At 43.5% G+C, this 22,113-nt stretch overlaps 1 protein-coding gene across 1 annotated transcript in view; it reads right to left on the reverse strand.

Annotated features, from left to right (window-relative positions):
* The window catches only part of ccdc3a (coiled-coil domain containing 3a), a 66,395-nt gene extending 52,363 nt beyond the window's left edge, over window positions 1-14,032 (reverse strand). The window contains exons 1-2 of the mRNA XM_080207106.1: window positions 13,438-14,032; window positions 6,538-6,712 (exon numbers count right to left, since the gene is read on the reverse strand). Coding sequence (XP_080063232.1) covers window positions 6,538-6,712; window positions 13,438-13,802 — 540 coding nt within the window. The 5' untranslated portion in view covers window positions 13,803-14,032. The remainder of the gene's footprint in view (window positions 1-6,537; window positions 6,713-13,437) is intronic.
* Between the last annotated feature and the right edge of the window lie 8,081 nt (window positions 14,033-22,113).

The raw sequence follows: 22,113 nt of genomic DNA on the forward strand, positions 1-22,113 counted from the left end.
AGCCTTGCTCGTCCCGAAACTGTAAAATCCCGCCTCTGGTCAACGGACCTTCTCATTGCCTGCCCCTCACCCACTCCCATTCCCATGGAGGGCAGGGCGATAAAATTCCAGCCATAGTCTTTTTCCCAGGGAAGGGAAATTGAAAACTAGAGGGCATAGGTTTAAGGTGAGAGGGAAAGATTTCAAAGGGACCTGAGGGGCAACTTCTTCACGCAGAGGGTGGTGTGTATATGGAATAAGACTATAAGACATAGAAGCAGAATTAGGCCACTCGGCCCGTCGAGTCTGCTCTGCCATTCAATAATGGCTGATATTTTTCTCATCCCCATTCTCCTGCCTTTTCCCCAAAGCCCCTAACCCCCTTATTAATCTGTAAGACACTCAATAACCTGGCCCCTATAGCCTTCTGCGGCAAAGAGTTCCACAGATTCACCACTCTCTGGCTGAAGAAATTCCTCCTCATCTCTGTTTTAAAGGATTTTAGCCTGTGCAATAGTTTTTGCTATTAGTGAAACATCCTCTCCATGTCCATTCTATCCAGGCCTCGCAGTATCCTGTAAGTTTTACAAATAAGCTACCAGAGACAGTGGTTGAGACAGGTTCAATAGCAACATTTAAAAAGCATTTGGATAGGTGCATGGAGGGGAAAGAATTAGAGGGATATGGGCCATACATGGGCGATTGGGACTAGCTGGGAGGGCACCATGGTTGGCACAGACCCACTGGGCCAAAGGGCCTGTTTCCGTGTTGTATTGCTCTATGACTCTATGACGGTGAAAGAGTCTTTCCTTTTGATGCTGTAATTTTGGGATTCAGCTTTGAAGATCCGGTTAGTAAATGAGAGTGTGTGCACAGTGGGTCTTCTGTTGGATTGTTTGAGCCGAGTGAGTTTTGTCAATAGCAATGAGACGCTAAACCAAAGTTCCAGGGTTCAAGACAGGGAGGCACAATGACATTGTCCTGTCACACTTATTTACACTTTATATCTGAAATGCTTTGACATTGTTTCAAAGATAGTCCCCCCGCAAACATCATGAAACATCAGAGCAGGATAGAAAAAAAATCTGTATAATTCTTTTATCAATTTTTAATATAATTGTTTAAGTAGGATGTCACAATCCTGCAAGTTTCTTTATAGGTGTAAGGAATTTCTACAAGGTCACAACTATATCCTTATTTGTTTAAGGGTCATGGACTTATAACCCCACCTCTCCACCTCCCCCCCCCCCCCAAGAGTTTAAAACCTTTTACCCGGCAAAGATTAGTGCATACCTGTTAATCCCTTTAGCAATGTTTGTTCTGCTTGGATCTAATTGGATTAGTTACAGGGAACCATTAATAAAGCTGTTTAAAGGCCATCTGTATTCTCATTTTCCAGCCTGCAAACAAAAATATTTAGTCTCTAAACATCCTGAAGTGTTGACATCTTGCAGCGTTTCGGTGTCACCGTGTCACTTGCAGAAACGTAGAGATGAGCAGGAGCGAGCTGCTCTCGGGTACTGGGTCTTATCAGTGATTATAGAAGCTGTCACTTTGGGAACTGGGCTCTAACAAGCTGTGTGAAACTTCAAGTGTTCCTCAGTCCACACATCACATCCCTTAACACAGTTTTATAACATGTGGTTGCTCGCAGTTTATCTTATTCAGTGGTTGTTCACTACTGCGATTTAATATTTAGCTTTATCTAAGACTGATGGGATATTTTAATGAAGTGATGAAAGTCAAACCAGTCAGACTATCTGTAATGAAGGCATCTTGCTTTGGGAATGTGTGAAGTCAGCCTGCTTAGGAGGAGGGGAAGGCTATACATTGAGATGGAGCATCTGCATTGAGCAGCAGACAACTCACTGATCAAATGAATTAAATAATTTTTCATCTACAAATTCATCTTTGTAAATTCAAGCTGATCATTCTTTTATTCATTGGTGGGACATGGGCGTCGCTGGCTGGCCAGCATTTATTGTCCACCCCTACTTGCCTGAGGGCAGTTGAGAGTCAACCACATTGCTGTGGAGTCACATGTAGGCCAGACCTGGTAAAGACAGCAGATTTCCTTCTCTAAAAGACATTAACGAACCAGATGGGTTTTTCCAACAATCGACAATGGTTTCATGGTCATCAGTAGATTCTTAATTTCAGATGTTTTTTATTGAATTCAAATTCCACCATTTGCCGTGGTGGGATTCGAACCCGGGTGCCCCAGATTATTAGCTGAGTTTCTGGATTAATTGTCAAGCGATTGCCACCAAAATGTGTTCAGAAACAGATTATATTGGTACAAGGGGGAGATGCTGACGTTTGGGTAATAACTCTGCACACGTAATCCAGATACCCATGCTCGGAGGACAGGGGTTCAAATCCAATCATGGCAGCTGGTGGAATTTAAATTCAATGAATAAATCTGGAATTGAAAACTAGTCTCAGAGATGCTCACCATGAAATTATCATTGATTGTTGTTAAAACCCATCTGGTTCGCTCACGTTCCTTTAGGGAAGGAAATCTGCCATCCTTACCTGACCTGGCCTACATGAGACTCCAGATCCACAGCAATGTGATTTACTCTTAACTGCCCTGTGAAATGGCCTAGTAAGCCACTCAGTTCAACTGCAATTGGGGATGGGCAGCACATGCTGGCCTTGCCACTGATGCCCACATCCCATTAAAGAACAAATGAGTTGCAGCATGGATTTCTCTCGTTATTATTTTACAGTGAGAAATTTAAGTCCTTTTACACTGTCAGTGACTGGATTCCAACACAAAGTGATTTTAAAAGACTGGAGCTTCATCTGAGGTGAAACTATTGCTTCTAATTAAATAATGTAAACTTACTGCTTAGCCTAATAACAAGCTATAAAGAGAACGTAGTTCAGTCTATCACTCAAACCAGCCTCCCATCCATTGACTCTGTCTACACTTCCCGCTGCCTCTGCAAAGCAGCCAGCATAATTAAGGATCCCACACATTCCAGGCATTCTCTCTTCCACCTTCTTCTGTCAGGAAAAAGATACAAAAGTCTGAGGTCACGTACCAACCGACTCAAGGACAGCTTCTTCCTTGCTGCTGTCAGACTTTTGAATGGACCTGCCTTACATTAAGTTGATCTTTCTCTACACACTAGCTACAACGGTAACATTACATTCTGCACTCCTTTCCTTCTCTATGAATGTTTTGCTTTGTCTGTATACCGCGCAAGAAACAATATTTTTGGCTGAATACTAATATATGTGACAATAATAAATCAAATCAACAGCATGCAGGAGGGCTTTTCTTGTTACAGATACACTCATTAAAAACTGGTAACCTTTGGACTGAGGTCGTTTTGGGTTTTGCCAGATTTCGGGTCAGACGTTTTGGGTAAATAGTTCTTCGGGTCAATCGTGATTGGGTGAGGTCAATGGGCATTTCAATTGCAGAACAGAGCAGAATGCAGGCGAGAAAGGGGATAACAAGCCCATCACCATGAAGTGTTTTGCTGAATTTTCCAGGTAAGTTCATCTTAATTAATGAAATATAAAGAGAAAACGATGCATGGCGCATTCTAAAATTTTCCTGTGTCACACTTCAACATTTCTTGATTGGCTGTAAAACTCTTTAGAACACCTTGGGATCATGCAAGTTACAATATAAATGCAAGTTCTTTCTTTCTTGTATTTGTCTGTGAATGTCCCAAGACTACAACTTATATAGACTTTCAGAATTCCTAGAATTATGCTCAGTTGCTAGAAGTTACGTATGTTCAATCCAGGGTCCTGACCTCTGCAGGCAAAGGAACATATCCACGCCTTGCAGTTTTTAACCTCAGCCGTTACGGGAATTGAACCTGCACTCTTGTCATTGCTCTGAATCACTAACCAGCCATCCAACTAACTGAGCTAATTAATTGGGGAGTGTCGGTTACCTCAGTTGGCTGGGCGGCTGGTGTGATGCAGAATGATGTCAGCAGTGCGGGTTCAATTCCCAAAATGGCTGAGCCTTCTCAACCTTTCCCCTTTCCTGAGGTGTGGTGACCCTCAGGTTAAATCACCACCAATCAGCTCTCCCCCTCAAAGAGGAAAGCAGCCTATGGTCATCTGGGACTATGGCAACTTTACCTGCCTCAACCAATCAGAACTGACTTGCCATCCAATCAGTACCCTTTCCCCATGCAGCACAAGTTGTTCCCTTTGAAATTTGATATTCTTGCATCTGTCCTGATGGGTACAAAACACAAAGCTTCGACGGCATGTCTCCTCCCTCAGCAACACTCAGTTTCTTTACGATCAAGAGACTAATTCCCAGACAGATACAAAGCAGTCGCCCACTTCTGCGGCAGTGTCTTTATCCACTGCCTCGCCTCCTATCCAGAACTCTCATTCCTAGAAACATATCCCGTCACTCTGTGATTTCTTTTAATTCCCCAGCTCTTCCCTCTCTCTGCCGTCCTGTGTTGCACTGAGATAAAGGAGGAAGAGAGAACATCGCAGAGAGATACAGGAAGTAGAAAGCTTAAAGAGTAAAAAAGGGGAAAAACGTGAAAATAAATTGAAGCGACAAAAGTGATGGAGGAGGGAGAGGGTTTTCTGGAATGAAGGGAAATGGCAAGACAAAGAAATATAGAAAATAGGAGCAGGAGTAGGCCATTCTGCCCTTCGAGTCTACACCTCCATTCAACATGATCATGGCTGATCCTGCACTTTCGGTGTCCCATTCCCGCTTTCTCTCCATACCCCGTGATCCCTTTAGCCACAAGGGCCACGTCCAGCTCCCTCTTGAACATATCTAATGAACTGGTAGAGAATTCCACAGGTTTACAATTCTCTGAGAGAAGAAGTTCTTCTTGACCTCAGTCCTGAAAGCCTTACCCCTAATTCTTAATCTGTGACCCCTTGTTCTGAGCTTCCCCAACATTAGGAGCATTCTTCCCCTATCCAGCCTGTCAAGTCCCATCAGGATTTTATATGTTGCTATGAGGTCTCCTCTTATTCTTCTAAATCCCCGTGAGTACAAGCCCAGTCGATCCAGTCTCTCTTCATACATCAGTCCTGCCATTCCAGGAATCAGTCTGGTGAACATTCGCTGAACTCCCTCAATCACAAGAACGTCCTTCCTCAGATTAGGAAACTAAAAAACTGTACACAATACTCAAGGTGTAGCCTGACCAAGGCCCTGTATAGTTGCAGCAAGACATCTTTACTCTTATATCCAATCCTCTTGCAATGAAGGCCAGCATGCCATTAGCTTTCCTCACCGCCTGCTGTACCTGCATGCCAACCTTCAGCGACTGTTCCACCATGACCCTAGGTCACATTGCACTTCCCTTCTCCTGAACTGCCACCATTCAGATAATAATCTTCCTTTCTGTTTTGCCACCAGAGTGGATAATCTCACATTTACCCACATTATATTGCATTTGCCAAGTATTTGCCCACTCAGTCAGCCTGTCCAATCACCTTGCAGTTTCTTAGCATCCTCCTCACAGCACACACTGTCACTCAGCTTAGTGTCGTCTGCAAATTTGGAGATATTGCATTCAATTCCTTCGTCCAAATCATTACCACACATTGTGAATAGCTGGGGTCCCAGCGCTGAACCCTGTGGTACCCCACTACTCACTGCCTGCCACTCTGAAAAGGACCCATTTATTCCCACTCTCTGCTTCCTGTTTCCTGTCTGCCAGCCAGCGATATGTCCGTGCAGAGAAGTCCATACGGAATGAAAAAACTCCCAATTTCTCCTTGCATTCTCATGGATTTTCCTGCAATGTCAATCTTTTATTTTCAACAAGAACTGGCTGTGAGGACACTTTTCCCAGACTGTTGGCACACATTACAAAGAGAGATAGCCTATTGAAGTAGTGGAGGGGGTGGAAACAGAACTTCTTAAAGGAGAAGCGAAAGAGTGTGAGAAGGACATGGTAAGTGGTGTGAGAAGAAAGAGAAACTGTTGGACTAAGGGGAGGATCCCTGAGTCTGCTGAGGATGGGACAGAGATTGGCACCCATATGATAATGATAATAAAATCCATTAGTCTAGCATCTTTGACATGCAAAACATCCCAGGGCAACTTACAAAATATATGCAGTCGAATGGAACACAGTTGCTCATTCAGAGTTGAGAATGGCCATGGGAGAGCTATTAAAAAGCTATTATATTTTATTGCAATTAAAAAGCACTCTTACTGATGAAAATTCCTGCAATTCTTTGAGAAGGCACAATTTTGATAAACAAGATATTTGTCTCTTAACTGGAATCAAATTACCTTCAGCTTAATGAAATAACCAGGAATGGGGGAGAGAAAAGAATGCCGTATTGAACCAATTTATTTTTAGTACTCATAAATTATATCCTGTTTTGAACAACTGAAAATCCTTTGACATTCAATCAGGACGGTTGCATTTCCACTAAGATACATAAGTATTCATCAGATTTATAGCTGAGAGGTTTAAAATAGGACCATATGAATATTTGGCTTCCTACCAGTAAATATTTTATTTAACGACCAAAATCTATAGCATCTAAAAATGGCTGGTGAAGGTGACCAGCAGGTGGCAGCCTTACCCTGTGATCCTCTTGGATTTCCCAATCAGCGGTGTAAGTTTGGAGTTGTTGCCCTTGAGAGCAATTAGAGAACTGGAAAAGACTGGAAAACATCTTCATGTTCTCAGTTGTGTCTGGAAAAATAGCATCCTGAAAATTAACTCCATGAGGGATTATGTTATAATTGTCATCCATCCTGCAAAAAAAATAGCATTCTTTCAACATTAATGTTATCATGACTCAAGATCTAAATATCACAGATATATTAACATCACAGGATATTCTCCTAGCAATATCATGCTGCTCAGAATTGTTACGGTGCAGAAGGAAGCCATTCAGCCCATCATGTTGGTTGGGGGTTTTGGATGGGTAAATACGAGGGGTTGCAGGGGTAAGGCCTGGGTAAGTTGCCCTGTTGAAGAATCCGTGCAGACCCAGTGGGCCAAATGGCCTCCTTCTGCCCCATTGGGATTCTATGATTCTATTCTATACTATGTCTGCACCAGCTCACAAAATGAGCATTATGACACAGTGCCACTCCTCTGCCTTTTTCTCCGTACCTCCTGTGTATTGTTTCTATTCAAATAATTATCCAATACCCTCTTGGATAACTCAACTGAACCTGCCTCCAATACACTTCCAGGCAGTGCATTCCAGGCCCAAACTCTCATTGTGTGAAAAAGTTTGTTCTTTTGCAAAAGTTTAAATCTGCGCCTTCTCCTTCTCGATCCTTTTCCAAGTAAGAACAGTTTCTCTCTGTCTACTCTGTCCCACCCTCTCATGATTTTGAACATCTCTATTAAATCTCCTCTTAGTCTTCTTCTCTCCAAGGAGAATAGTCCCAACCTCTCAAATCTACCCTCATATTTGAAGATTCTCATCTCCGGAATCATTCCTGCAAACTTCTGCACTCTCTCCAATGCATTCACATCCTTCCTATTGTGTGGTACCCAGAACTGTACACAATACTCCAACCGAGGTCTAATTGGTGTCTTGTATAAGTTCAGCATAACCTCGTAATTCTTGATCTCTCTGCTCCTATTAATAAAGCCCAGGATACTATATGCCTTATTAACTGCTCTCTCCATCTGTCCTGCCAGCTTAAATAATCTATGTACATTTACACTCCTATGATGAAATGGCAATGCAACAAAGGATATTTTAGAATATAAATCTGAAGGTAAAATACGTACTGGCATCATGCAAGGTTGCTGCATTTGCATAGCACCATTAACTTGGAGATTGTCGCTGGCCGGTTCACAGAAGTGTCATCAAAAATGGAGACACGTAAAGGGTGAGGCTTTTTTTGCCCCAAGGCTGGAAATTCCTACCCAAGGTTAACTGGCCTTTGTATGGTCCACTAAATTCCCTGTCCCGCCTGCTACGGTTCCCATGGCGGGACGGACGGGGAAATTCCACCCAAAATGTCCCTTTAATTCTTCCCCAGGAAGGAACAGCCAAGTTAAAATCCTGTATCCAAAACTGAGCAAGTACTGCTGCCTGGAAGCCAACCTCCACTGAGAAACATTGACAAGTTTATCACCATTCACTCTTTTGTGAAATTAAACCTATTTGAAACATAATTTTTCTTTTTTTGTTCAATTTTCCAAGTAGCAGAACTGTTGAAAAAGACAAATGGCACTGCCCATTGTCTAATGACAAATATAAACTGGGTAAGTTGGGAACTGATCTGGAAGAAGGATTTGAGAAATTACAAAGACTTTTAGTGATTCAAGCTGACAGAAACACTGCAGCATTTCATCACTGAGAAACGCAGTGGCAAACACTGATGTGATAGTGTAGTCTGATACGTGCACTTTTAAATGTATGTTGTAATCTGGAGCTATGAAAAGTGAGACTTCAACTTTCTCTCCAGCACAAGGATGACTGTTTCTCTACTTGCTAGAAGTCAATGAGATTACACTGTGGTTTCATTTGAAGCTTTTTTTTAAATACACCATCACGGCCTTCTGGCTAAGATGAAGCTCAGATCAAGCACAGCAGAGGGTGTCATGCCTGCTGCTAGCAGCTTGTCGATCGAGCCCAAGATGTCAGCTTGGCCCTGTAATGTCTCTCTTGTAAGGACTCTGTTGTACCAATTTGGTTTCTGATTGGAAATTTTTGTTTTAAAATGACTGTGTGGAGTTTGCACGTTCACCCCGTGTCTGCGTGGGTTTCTTCCGGGTGCTCCGGTTTCCTCCCACAGTCTGAAAGACGTGCTGGTTAGACGCACTGGCCGTGCTAAATTCTCCCTCAGTGTTACCCAAACAGGTGCCGGAGTGTGACGACTAGGGGATTTTCACAGTAACTTCATTGCAGTGTTAATAAATCCTGCTCGCGACACTAATAAATAAGCTTAAAGGAGTCTCTCCCGCTCTTCTTGCCTGCTATGGGCGTGTGTTGGAAGGATTCTGCATGTTGATACTCAGCCCGTTTGGCTGTATTACGGAGGCACCTTCCTTGGACATTAAAGCTTGGGATAATGTTCAAACCCAGAGCTTCTGGCTCAGAGGCAGGGACACAATAACATTGAGGCAGCAATTCATAAACATGAATAATGACAGAAAAACCAGTGAAAATGTTGTTAATAGGAAGCTAGGGAACAGAAGGAATGCCTTACACAAGATTTTTAATGATGCATAGATTTTCCCACAAATTTACAGCCTAATATATATATACTCTGCTTGTCCTATGAAAGTATAATTTGCATGATTCTGTAAGATACTGATATGATCTTATTATCTTTGATTTGTATTGTGTAGTCTGTACTCCACCTGTCAGTCGGGAGGGGGCGGGGGGGTGGTGATGAAAATTAAATATTTTAAACTCATTACCCTGGCACCGGGCAGAGGTCATGAGTTCAAATCCACCGCGAAAAACTAGGAAACTGAATTCCATAAATCTGGTAATTTGTGGCATAGAATCAAAAGGTAACTTTAAAACCCGCTGAACTATCACAAGAACCACAAGACCATTAGACCTAGGAGCAGAATTAGGCCACTCGGCCCATCGAGTACGCTCCGCCATTCAATCATGACTGATTTTTTTTTCCCATCCCCATTCTCCATAACCCCTCATCCCCTTATTAATCAAGAACCTATCTCTGTCTTAGAGACACTCAGTGACCTGGCCTCCACAGCCTTCTGCGGCAAAGAGTTCCACAGGTTCACCACTCTCTGGCTGAAGAAATTCCTCCTCATTCCTGTTTTAAAGGATTCTCCCTTTAGCCTGAGGTTGTGCCCTCTGGTTCTAGTTTTTCCTACTAGTGGAAACATCCTCTCCACATCCACTCTATCCAGGCCTCGCAGTATCCTGTAAGTTTCAGAAGATTCCCACTCAACCTTCTAAACTCCAATGAGTACAGACCCAGAGTTCTCAACCATTCCTCATATGTCAAACTCTTCATTCCAGGGATCATTCTTGTGAACCTCCTCTGGACCCTTTCCAAGGCCACTACATCCTTCCTTAGATATGGGCCTGAAACTACTCACAATACTCCAAATGGGGTCTGACCAGAGCTTTATACAGCCTCAGAAGTCCATCCCTGCTCCTGTATTCTAGCCCTCTCGACATGAATGCTAACATTGCATTCACCTTCCTAACTGCCGACTGAACCTGCACGTTAACCTTCAGAGAATTTTGAACAACGACACTTGAGACCCTTTGTATTTCTGATTTCCTAAGCGTTTCCCCATTTAGAAAATAGTCTGTGCCTCCGTTCCTCCTTCCAAAGTGCGTAACCTCACACTTTTCCACATTGTATTCCATCTGCCACTTCTTTGCCCACTCTCCTAACCCAAGTGCTTCATTGGGTGAAGGAGCCTAACCATCTTCATCAGGTCTCTTTTACATGTGGTTCCCTTCATACCTGCACAGTCAATGTTATCAAGGCAGTCAGGGGAGAGGAAGGGTAGGTAAAAGTATAGAAAAGGAGGCTATAAAGGTTAACAAGTGTCTGGCAGAAAATGAGAAGAAGGATGTTACTTGATCTGCAGATCCATCGACATTAGGAAGGTATTTTGATTTGCTTTTCACAGATTAGGACGTTGTCCAAACTTTTTGATTGAATCTCTGCTCAATAACACATTGCTCGCCATCTATTACCTTATCTGGCATCTTGGATTCAGGATTGGGAGCCACGATAAGTTAATGTGTTATTTCCTCTGCTCCTTCTGAATGTCAGTGTTTATTTTTAATTAGAATAACCATCAGTCAGCTGCCACAGAACAAACCCTCCCATGGCAGGGTGCATGGCAGGGTGCAATCCCAGCCTTAATCATGAGACAATCAGGAATTATAAATATTGACAGGAAACCTAAGGGAGATCACTATAAATATAAAACGCGTAAGTCATTTGATTGTAAACATACAAAAGAAGTAAAAACAATTGACCAAAAATTACATGTTTTACTCAAAGGGTGAATAAGGCCGCAGGAACGTGGTGTCCTCCAGTGGTTGGTGTTAAGATTTGGATATAATTTAATGTCCTTCAGTATATAAGGCATCATTTCAATGTTTCCAGATGGCATGGGGCTTGGAAATTAAGTGAACAGTGAGCAGGACGGTAATGCACTTTTAGAGGACAGAAACACAGACTCATGAAATGGGCAGTCATGCGACAGATAAAATTTAACATAAGACTGGGATGTGGTACATCGTCTTAGCAAGAATAAGGATAGGAAATATAAACAAAAAAGTACAATTTGAAGGAGTTACAAGAACAGTGAGACCAAAGGGTTTGTACACAAGTTGATAAGTACAGCTGCACAAGTTGAGAACCCTGTTATAAATGTGGGATCCTTAGCTTATTTTTTTCATACAATCCCTACAGTGCAGACGGAGGCCATTTGGCCCATCAGGTCTGCACTGACTCTCCGACAGAGCATCTGACCCAGGCCCTATCCGTGTATTTACCCCACTCATTCCCCCTAACCTACACACCTTGGCACACCAAGGCGCAATTTTAGCATAGCCAATCCACCTAACTTGCACATTTTTGAACCATGGGAGAAAACTGGAGCAACCGAGGGAAACCCACGCAGAAACAGGGAGAATGTGAAACTCCACATAGACAGTTGCCCGTGGCCAGAATTGAACCTGAGTCCCTAGTGATGTGAGGCAGCAGTGCTAACTACAGTGCCGCTGTGCTGCCTGTAAGAGAATACTTTCAAACAGAATATTTTTGAAAGAGAAGAAAATTATTTTAAACATTTAAAGTTTATTTATTAGTGTCACAAGTAGCTTTATATTAACACTGCAATGAAGTTACTGTGAAAATTCCCTAGTCACCACACTCTGGCACCTGTTTGGGTACCCTGAGGGAGAATTTACCACAGCCAATGCACCTAACTAGCATGTCTTTTGGACTGTTAGAGGAAACCAGAGCACCCAGAGGAAACCCCTGCAGACACAGGGAATAATGAGTAAACTCTGAATAGACAGTGACCCAAATCCGAATTTGAATCCAGGTCCCTGGTGCTGTGAAACAGTAGCCCTAACCACCGTGCCACCATACCAGCCATGTGGCAAAACACTAGTCAGACCTCAGCTGGAGAACAGCGTCCAACACTGAGCACCACCCTTTCAGAAGGATATCAAGACATACAAGAGGGATCGGAAAAAAATTACTAGATTGGGATTGGAAGTAAGAGACTTCAGTAATGGGGAGATCAGAGAAGACACAGCTATTCTCCCTAGAGCAGAGAACATGAAGAGGAAATTTAATAACTGTTCAAAATCACCATGGTTTCAACAGAGTGAATAAGGAGAAACTGTTTCCAGTGGCTGAAGACTGAGTAACCAGAGTACACCGGCTTAAGGTGACTGGCAAAAGACCGCGGGATGGCACAAGGAAAATAAAATAAACAGCAAGTTTCTGTGGTCTGGAATGCGCTGCCTGAAAGGGGAGTGGAAGCAGATTCAATAGTAACTTTCACAGAGCAGTGGCTCAGTACTGGAAGGAAAGAAATGACACTGGGGGGGGACGATGGAGAAAGAACAAGGGCAGATCTCTATTAAAAAGACAGCATAGATACAATAGACTGAATGGTCCCTTTCTGTGCTGTATTGTTCTATGAAATGTCTCCCCAAAAATCAAGTCGAGAATCCCTTTAGCAGGGGATTAATGGGCTGTAGTGTTGGTAACTGCTTGGGGATATTTTTACCGATGTCTGCACACAGTGATCACACATTTTCAGTTAAAGTTGCAGGGGGGGGGAAGGGTCTGAAGTAAAACAGTAAATTTTAGATGGGGCAGCTTAGATGGTTGGCACTGCTGCCTCACAGTGCCAGCAGCCCAGGTTCAATTCCCAGTCACTGTCTGTGTGGAGTTTGCACATTCTCCCCGTTTCTGCATGGGTTTCCTCTGGGTGCTCCGCTTTCCTTGCAAAGTCCTAAAGGCTGGGTGAATTGGCCATGCTAAATTCTCCATCAGCGTACCCAAACATTTTCACAGTAACTTCATTGCAGTGCTAATGTAAGCCCCACTTGTGACACTAATAAATAAACTTAAAACTGAACTCCCATCTGACCAGTTTCTAGAAAGGATAACACTTGGGGTGGCAAACCCTTCAGCAGACTGATAAACACACTAAAATATTTAAAGGATCAAGAGAAACCAGAGTGTACAGGGCCAGACAAACCTTTGAAATGCGATTAAGACAATGCACAATCTATCCGGTTTAGCTGTTAAACTGTGGACTGTAGGATATATCGAACATCACAATCTGATATTATTAACATGTCAACGTTAAAAATATATAGAGATATTAAATCAAATCTATGACAAAATTGAAAAAATGTGAAGCATTTCTGCATTAGTTTAAAGTTTAAACTTTAAACATTTTTCAAAGGATCAGTTTCAGAGCAGTAACATTTCTGTTTGGTGTTGCCGCTGTTGCTTTGTGTTTGGTTGTTCTTTACCTGAGGAAGAAAAAGTAGCTGTTGTTCTCCATGACCGTGTGGGACTGGCAGGAGAAGTAGCCGAGGCCAGTGAGGTTGAGCCGGGAGCCGCCAGGTACCTCCAGCATGCTGCCCCACGCCTGGTCACACAGCATCTCAATCTCCGCCGTGTAGAACAGGCTGGTCTCGTACTGCCACGGCAGGTAGTTAAACACGCTGTACATGTCCTGGTGGATGGCCAGCACTCTGGCGTACACTATAATCTCAGCTAGTTCAGCCCTGCATCCTTCACTCATGGGTCTCCAGTCGGTGGGAAACTGACATGTTAAAGCTGGGGTGAGTTTATAACCTGTAACAATCAGGATTATTACAGGTATAAAAACCATGCTGCTTATACAATTGTGACTCTTGTTTTGGAGCGAAAGTTTTTCTTCTCAACTTTTATGCGTGTTTTCTAACTTGTTTTTCCTCCCTATTAGGACGGTTAAATGAAATGCTACAGCGATCCGAGAGTTTACCCAGTGATTCTGCAAATCAGCAAAAGTTGTCAACAAGCTCCCAGCTACTAGAGAGGAAAAATATACGCGCTGGAGTTTGTTTAAAAAAATCTTGAATGAAGTTGATGCTCCAGGACTCTGGAGGAGGGAGCCAATGGTATCTCAGTCAGCCCAGAACCAATCAGCTCCCATCCCTGGCAGATGACAACCAATCACAGTTTTCCACTCAGTGAACCAATGGGTGAGCTGCCAAAATTGTTACACCTCAGGAAGGATGTGATTGGACAGGAGTGGGTGTAGAGGAGATGCTGCCTGGGATGGAGCTGTATAAAGAGGGGTTGGATAGGCTTGGGTTGTTTTCTCTGGGTAAGAAGTCTGACAACACCAGGTTTAAGTCCAACCAATTTATTTGATAGTAAACTCACAAGCTTGCGGGGTTTGCCCCTTCGTCAGGTAAATGGAGAGTTCGAATCAGTAATCTGTAAACTGTCTGTGCTGTTATATGCTCTGTCTGAGGCCAGAGCTCTCCATTCACCTGACAAAGGGCAAACCCCGAAAGCTCGTGAGTTTACTATCAAATAAATTGGTTGGACTTAAACCTGGTGTTGTCAGACCTCTTACTGTGTTTACCCCAGTCCAACGCCAGCATCTCCACATCTTGTTTTCTCTGGAGCAGAGAAGACTGAGGGGTGACCTGATTGAGGTGTTCAAAATTATGAGGGGCACAGACAGTGTGAACAGGGAACAGCTGTTCCCCTTAGTCGAAGGGTCAGTTACGAGGGAACACAAGTTAAATTTGATTTATTATTGTCACCTGTATTAACATACAGTGCAAAGTATTGTTTCTTGCACGCTATACAGACAAAGCATGCCGTTTATAGAGAAGGAAACGAGAGAGTGCAGAATGTAGTGTTACAGTCATAGCGAGGGTGTAGAGAAAGATCAACTTAATGCAAGGTGGATCCATTCAAAAGTCTGACAGCAGCAGGGAAGAAGCTGTTCTTGAGTCGGTTAGTATGTGACCTCAGGCATTTGTATCTTTTTCCCACTGGAAGAAGGTGGAAAAGTCTGGGGTGTGTGGGGTTCTTAATTATGCTGGCTGCTTTGCTGAAGCAGTGGGAAGTGTAGACCGAGTCAATGGATGGGAGGCTGGTTTGCGTGATGGATTGAACTACATTCACATGTCGTTCCTTGTGGTATTGGACAGAGCAGGAGCCATACCAAGCTGTGATAGCCAGAATGAATGCTTTCTATGGTGCATCTGTAAAAGTTGGTGAGAGTCATATAAAACTGAGGGGTGGAAGATTTAGGCGGGGGGGCGGTGTTGAAGGAAAAACACTTTTACTCAGAGGGTGGTGAGGGTCTGAAATGCGCTGTCTGGGAGAGTGGTGGAGGTGGGATGCCTCACATCCTTTAAAAAGTGCCTGGATGAGTACTTGGCACCATAACATTCAAGGCTATGGGCCAAGGGCTGGCAAGTGGGATTAGGTGGGCAGGTCAGGGCATTTCATGTGTTGGTGCAGACTCAATGGGTAAAAGAGCTCTTCTGCACAGTGGTATTCTGTGATTTCCCCAGTAATAAGCACCTTCAATAGTTCTGGACAAAGCAGTATTTTTCATAAGGGGGCACTGTCAGCTGAGAAGGGGGATTTAAAGAAATGTCATCCAGTTGAGTTAAGAGAAGGCTGCGCTCTGTCAGGGTCAGCAAGTGATGTGGCCAACTAACCTGCATCCAAAGTTTTAAAGAGAAGGAACAAACTGTTCCTAAATTCATGGATCAAAATTCTGTTTCACTCATTGTTTCACAAGCAAAGATGTCTTTGATCTGGCATTAAGTCACACTGAAGCTTAGTGAAAGCTCGTCAAAGGTTCAAGGATGTTGCATCAAGAAACCTGAGGAGGAGAGTGGTACCCGATGCAGGGTAACCCCAACAGTACATGTAGATCTGCCTGAATTGACAGAAGGGAACCCAGTTGTGGATGTGGAACATAAACAATAAGTTTTCACAATAATGGAGAATAAGAACATAAAAACTAGGAGCAGAAGTGGGCCATCTGGCCCCTCGAGCCTGCTCTGCTTTTCAATAAGATCATGGCTAATCTTTTCATGGACTCAGCTCCACTTTCCTGCCCACTCACCATAACCCTTAATTCCTTTACTGTTCAAAAATGTATCTATCCTTGTTTTAAAAACATTCAATGAGGCAGCCTCAACTGCTTCACTGGGCAGGGAATTCCACAGATTCACAACCCTTTGGGTGAAGAAGTTCCTCCTCAACTCAGTCCTAAATCTGCTTCCCCTTATTTTGAAGCCTTACTCTCTAGTTCTAGTTTCAATAACTAGTTTCATGAATACAGCAACTACTTGAGGACAAATTAGACCCTGGGCTGATAAGGTTTCACCTCAGCTCAACCTGATTTGTCCTTCCCAGGTGAACCTAGATTGGAGATTAGACTTTCTACAAGAGTTTGGAAGTCACCGGATTGATTAAACTTGTGATGAGTGGTTGTAGAGGTTTCTTTGTAAATTGTTGCTTGTGTGACGATTTTCTTTTCTGCTTCGGTGGCTTCAGGAGTTAGGGCAAGAGAAGAAGTGCGGTGGTGTGGCCCCTTTAAGGGAATATTCCCTGAAGGCCAGTTGGTCAAGCCACATCCTATGGAGTGCTGTGGCAGGAAGCTTGAGCCAATGGAGTGCCAGGTCGGGAAGGATCAGCGGTTGGAGCCAGGGAGTAGTGGATTATCACATTGCTATTATGTCGGACCCTAGGGGATTTTCACAGTAACTTCATTGCAGTGTTAACGTAAGTCTTACTTGTGACTAGTAAATAAACTTTAACTTCACTTGTATATATATTGTTATTTGTTGCCCTAGCAATAAAGCCTTTGTGTTATGAAGCCTCATCAATTTATTACAAGATGTGTGGTGTATGTTAGGAGCCAGTTCAGGTCCACTATAATAACTGACTTCATTAGTAAATATGTAGAAGAAGCAAATCTGTGTGTTCCCTAACCGGAAACCATGGATGAACAGGGATATCCACTGCTTGCTGAAGTCCAGGTCTGAGGTGTTCAAGTCAGGCAACACTGACCGATACAAGAAAGTCAGATATGATCTAAGGAGATCCATTAAAGACGCCAAAAGACAGTACCAGACCAAGCTAGAGTCCCAGCTAGCCACACCAATATCTGCCAACAATGGCAAGGTCTGCAAGACATAACAAGCCATAAGAGGAAGGTGTGTAAAATCGCCAGCTCCAACACACCCCTCCCTGGTGAGCTCGTTTTGTGAAAGAGGTCAGCGAGAGCGTGCCCTCCACCCTGGAAGCCCTGGATGAACCTGTATCTGGGGTCACCATTGCAGATGCCAGAGCAACTTTCTTGAAGGTCAACCCATGGAAAGCGACTGGCCTGGATGGGGTACCTGGACGTATACTCAGATCCTGCGTAGATCAGCTGGCTGGGATATTCACAGATATCTTCAACCTCTCTTTACAACAATCTGAGGTCCCTGTCTGCTTCAAGAAGACAACCATCATCCCAGTGCCTAAGAAAAGCCAAGCAGCGTGCCTCAATGGCTCAGTGGCTCTGACATCCATCATTATGAAGGGCTTTGAAAGCTTAGTCATGGCACAAATCAATTCCAGCCTCCCGGACTATCTGGGTCCATTACAGTTTGCCTACAACCACAACAGGTCCACAGCAGACGCCATTTTTCTGGCCCTGCATTCAATGCTGGAACACCTAGATAACAAGGACACCTATGTAAGACTCCTATTATTTGACTACAGCTCAACCCCCAACACTATTATTCCCATGAAACTCATCTCCAAACCTCATGGCTTGGGCCTTGGCATTTATCTCTGTGGCAAGATCCTGAACTTTCTAACTCACAGACCACAATCAGCAAGGGTAGGCAACAACACCTCCTCCACGATTATCCTCAACACCATTGCCCCACAAGGCTGTGTCCTCAGCCCCCTACTATACTCCTTATACACCTATGACTGTGCTGCCAAATTCCCCTCCAACTGGATTTTCAAGTTTGCTGACGACACCACCGTAGTGGGTCAGATCCTGAACAATGATGAGATAGAGTACAGGAATGAGATAGAGAATCTTGTGAACTGATATGGCAACAATAATCTCTCCTTCAATGTCAACAAAATGAAGGAGATTGTCATCGACTTCAGGAAGTATAAAGGAGAACATGCCCCTGTCTACATCAATGGGGACGAAGTAGAAAGGGTCGAGAATTTCAAATTTTTAGGTGTCCAGATCACCAATTGTTCTGGTCCCCCCATACCAACACTATAGTTAAGAAAGCCAACCAACGCCTCTACTTTCCTGAAAGACTAAGGAAAGTTGGCATGTCAGCTACGACTCTCACCAACTTTGACAAATGCACCATAGAAAGCATTCTTTCTGGTTGTATCACAGCTTGGTATGACTCCTACTCTGCCTAAGACCACAAGAAATTAGCAAAAGGTCATGAATGTAGCCCAATCCATCACGCAAACCAACCTCCCATCCACTGACTCTGTCTACACTTCCCACTGCCGCGGTAAAGCAGCCAACATAATTAAGGACCCCATGCATCCTGAACATTCTCTCTTCCACCTTCTTCCTTCGGGAAAAAGATACAAAGTCTGAGGTCACACACCAACTGACACAAGAATACTTCTTCCCTGCTATGATAAGACTTTTGAATGGCATGCTGGAATCATAAAGATTTACAGCATGGAAACAGGCCCTTTGGCCCAACTTATCGATGCCGCCCTTTTTTAAACCCCTGAGCTAGTCGCTTAGAAGCTTCCAAAATTCTTTTGCACTCTTCCAGCAAGAGTCAAAATTTAAGTTGAGCAAATTCATCACGTTTTGAAATTGAGCTCCTACTGCACAATGGAAAAAGCCAAACTTGTGCCTGTTTGGCACAATACCACTATCAGAGAGATCACAAATCACAAATGAACAGGTCTTGAAAGTCAAATAAATAAAAAGCATGTGGGAATGAAAAGTATCAGTCAAACAGTTAAAAATTACCAATCAAATTTGGCAATAGGCAAATATATACCAACTCATAATCTGATCCAACTAAATTACTCTATGTATTTTTTCAGAAGCCTTTTTTCCACTATCTTCTTCCTCACCTGAATAAGGAATTGGTGCTAAAATAAGGTTTCCAACTCAATAAAAGTGCAAGTAAAAGATATACTTCAAAAAATACAATTGAACTATGTGCTTTTGAAAGGCCTTCAGCAATATTTTTCTGTGGGAGACAGGTTCCTCTCGAAGCAGCCGAGGAGGTTAAGTTCAGAAAACTTTCCATTACTGTCACTCTAACAGCAGAATGAAGAAACCCAATAGGAGCCCGCAACTCTCAGACGGCACAATGCAACATTTTTGAAGCCATGGTGTGCTACGTTACGATATCCAGAATGCAATTTATGCTGCCTCTTCGGTGTCTAAGGAACAATGTCACGTTTGGAAGTGAGGGAACACATATCAAACTGTTTCTTTTCTGACTGGTGAGAAAGATGCCAGAATTTACTATTTTCAAATCATGCATCCCCTCGAGCAATGGGAATGGCCTGAGCACACACATAGCATGAAAAGCTACAAAGCTATTATAAAGACTGTGAAGGTAGCTTTTTCATAAAATTAAGATATCAAAACTAAGCAAAATACAAACCTGTGAACCTTGCCTGGGTAAATTGAGTAGGTAAAATATGGTGGCACAGTGGTTAGCACTGCTGCCTCACAGCGCTAGAGACCTCGGTTCAATTCCTGCCTTGGTTCACTGTCTGTGTGGCGTCAGCACATTTCCCCATGTCTGCGTGGGTTTCCTCTGGTACTCTGATTTCCCCCACAGTCCAAAAAACGTGTGGGTTTGGTTGATTGGCCATGCTAAATCGATCCTAGTGTCAGGGGGATTAGCAGGGTAAATATGTGGGGTTGCAGGAATAGGGCCTGGGTGGGATGGTGGTCAGTACGGACTCAATGGGCCGAATGGCTTCTTTCTGTACTGTAGGGATTCTATGATAACTAATGTACTTATTTTTGCACCCTCCCTAACAGCACAGTGGGTATACCTACAACATATGAAGTTCAGTGCTTCAAGAAGATGACTCACCACCACCTTTTCAAGGACAATTAGGAATGGGCATCAAATGTTGGCCATGATAATAACACCCAAAGCCCATGAACAAATGCATAAGCAGAAAAGGTTGTGTCTTTAATTCTTTCACAGGGTGTGGACACCACAGGCAAGGCCAGCATTTATTGCCCATCTCTAATTGCCCATGAACTCAGTGTCTTGTTCAGCTATTTCAGAGGGCAGTTAAGAATCAGTCACATTGCTGTGGCTCTGGAGTCACATGTAGGCCAGACCAGGTAAGAACAGCAGATTTCCTTCCCCAAAGGACGTTAGTGAACCTGATGGGTTTTGACAACAATTGATGATAATTGCCATGGTTGCTATCACTCAGAGTAGCTCTCAATTCCAGATTTTGTGAGCTGAATTTTTACCTTGGTGGGATTTGAACCGTGTCCCCAGAACACTAACCTGGGCCTCTTGATTACTGGTCCTCGGCTTTACGCTGCACCACCATCCCCCCTATGAGATGCCTATGAGAGGAACAGGTTTATTTCTTCCTCTATTTTCAATAACAAGGAAAACATCATGTATTGCATTTGGAAAAAGCTTTTATTCAGGAGCTGTGTGAGATCCATTCTTTTAACAATGAGGTGCACTTTCACCCACCCCAGCACAGTCTTCCCAAGAGAAAGTAGATCTAAACATTTCTACTTTTGGGGATTGGTCATTCATGGAATAATGAACTCCAAAACCACAAGTATTCACCGTCAGGCAAATTCATTTAAATACGATTACTATCCATTAGCGGCACGGTGGCACAGTGGTTAGCACTTCTGCCTCACAGTGTCAGGGACCCAGTTGCGATTCCTGGCTCGGGTCACTGTCTGTATGGAATTTGCACATTCTCCCTGTGTCTGCGTGGGTTTCCTCCAGGTGCTCCGGTTTCCTCTCAGAGACGTGCGGGTCAGATGGATTGGCCATGCTAAATTGCCTCTGAGTTTCAGGGGGACCGGCAGGGTATGTGCATGGGGTGATGGGAATAGGGCCTGGGTGGGATTGTGGTCGGTGCAGACTCGATGGGCCGAATGACCTCTTTCTGCACTGTAGGGATTCTATGAACATTGTAAAATACTGCCCAGCTTTCAGACAAGGGTTGGGATTTAAGAGGGTCCAGAGGGGCAATTTTTTCGCACAGTGAGTGTCTGGAATGAGCTGCCAGAGGTAGTAGTAGAGGCGGGTACAATTTTGTCTTTTAAAAAACATTTAGACAGTTACATGGGTAAGATTGGTGTAGAGGGATATGGGCCAAATGCGGGCAATTGGGATTAGCTTAATGGGAAAAAAACTGAGCAGCACGGACATGAAGAGCCTGTTTCCATGCTGTAAACCTCTATGACTCTGTAACAAAGAAATATGAGCGGCGGCTATTTGGAATAGCCTAATGTTGTGACTGTGATTTGTTACTTTCTTCCCAGCAAACTACACTGCTATTCCCTTGTCTCCAGACAAATTAAAACCTAAACTCCAGAAACCGTAGCAAAGCCTTTAGTTCCCACAGTGATTCATTGCATTGAGAAGTGGTCTCTGCACTCAGAATGTTCTGTGTGTGCAAATAAGCTGGCAGCCCCTGTGGAATTTTATATGAGTTTATGCTGGATCTGTCTGATGGTGATAGGCGAGGCAGACTAAAGAAGATAATACCCTGCTGTGCCTGGTGTGATAGCTATGGATCTGCTCCACGTGTTAAGTAAGCTCACTTTGATACATAAACGTGCATGGCAATCGAGTTGAAAGACAAAGCTGTCCAGCCATTGATCAATCGACACTATAGTTAAGAAAGCCCACCAACGCCTCTACTTTCTCAAGAGGCTAAGGGAATTTGGCATGTCAGCTACAACTTTCTGCTGCCTCGGAAAAGCAGCCAGCATAATTAAGGATGACACGCACCCCGGACGTTCTCTCCTCCACCTTCTTCCATTTGGAAAAAGATACAAAAATCTAGGACACATACCAACCAACTCAAGAATAACTTCTTTCCTGCCGCCATTAGACTTTTGAGCTTATCTTTTGCTGCACCTTAGCTATGACTGTAACACTACATTCTGC

The sequence above is a fragment of the Carcharhinus amblyrhynchos genome, chromosome 19 (genome assembly GCF_965287045.1).
Source record: "Carcharhinus amblyrhynchos chromosome 19, sCarAmb.v2.hapA, whole genome shotgun sequence".
Classification (NCBI taxonomy): domain Eukaryota; kingdom Metazoa; phylum Chordata; class Chondrichthyes; order Carcharhiniformes; family Carcharhinidae; genus Carcharhinus; species Carcharhinus amblyrhynchos.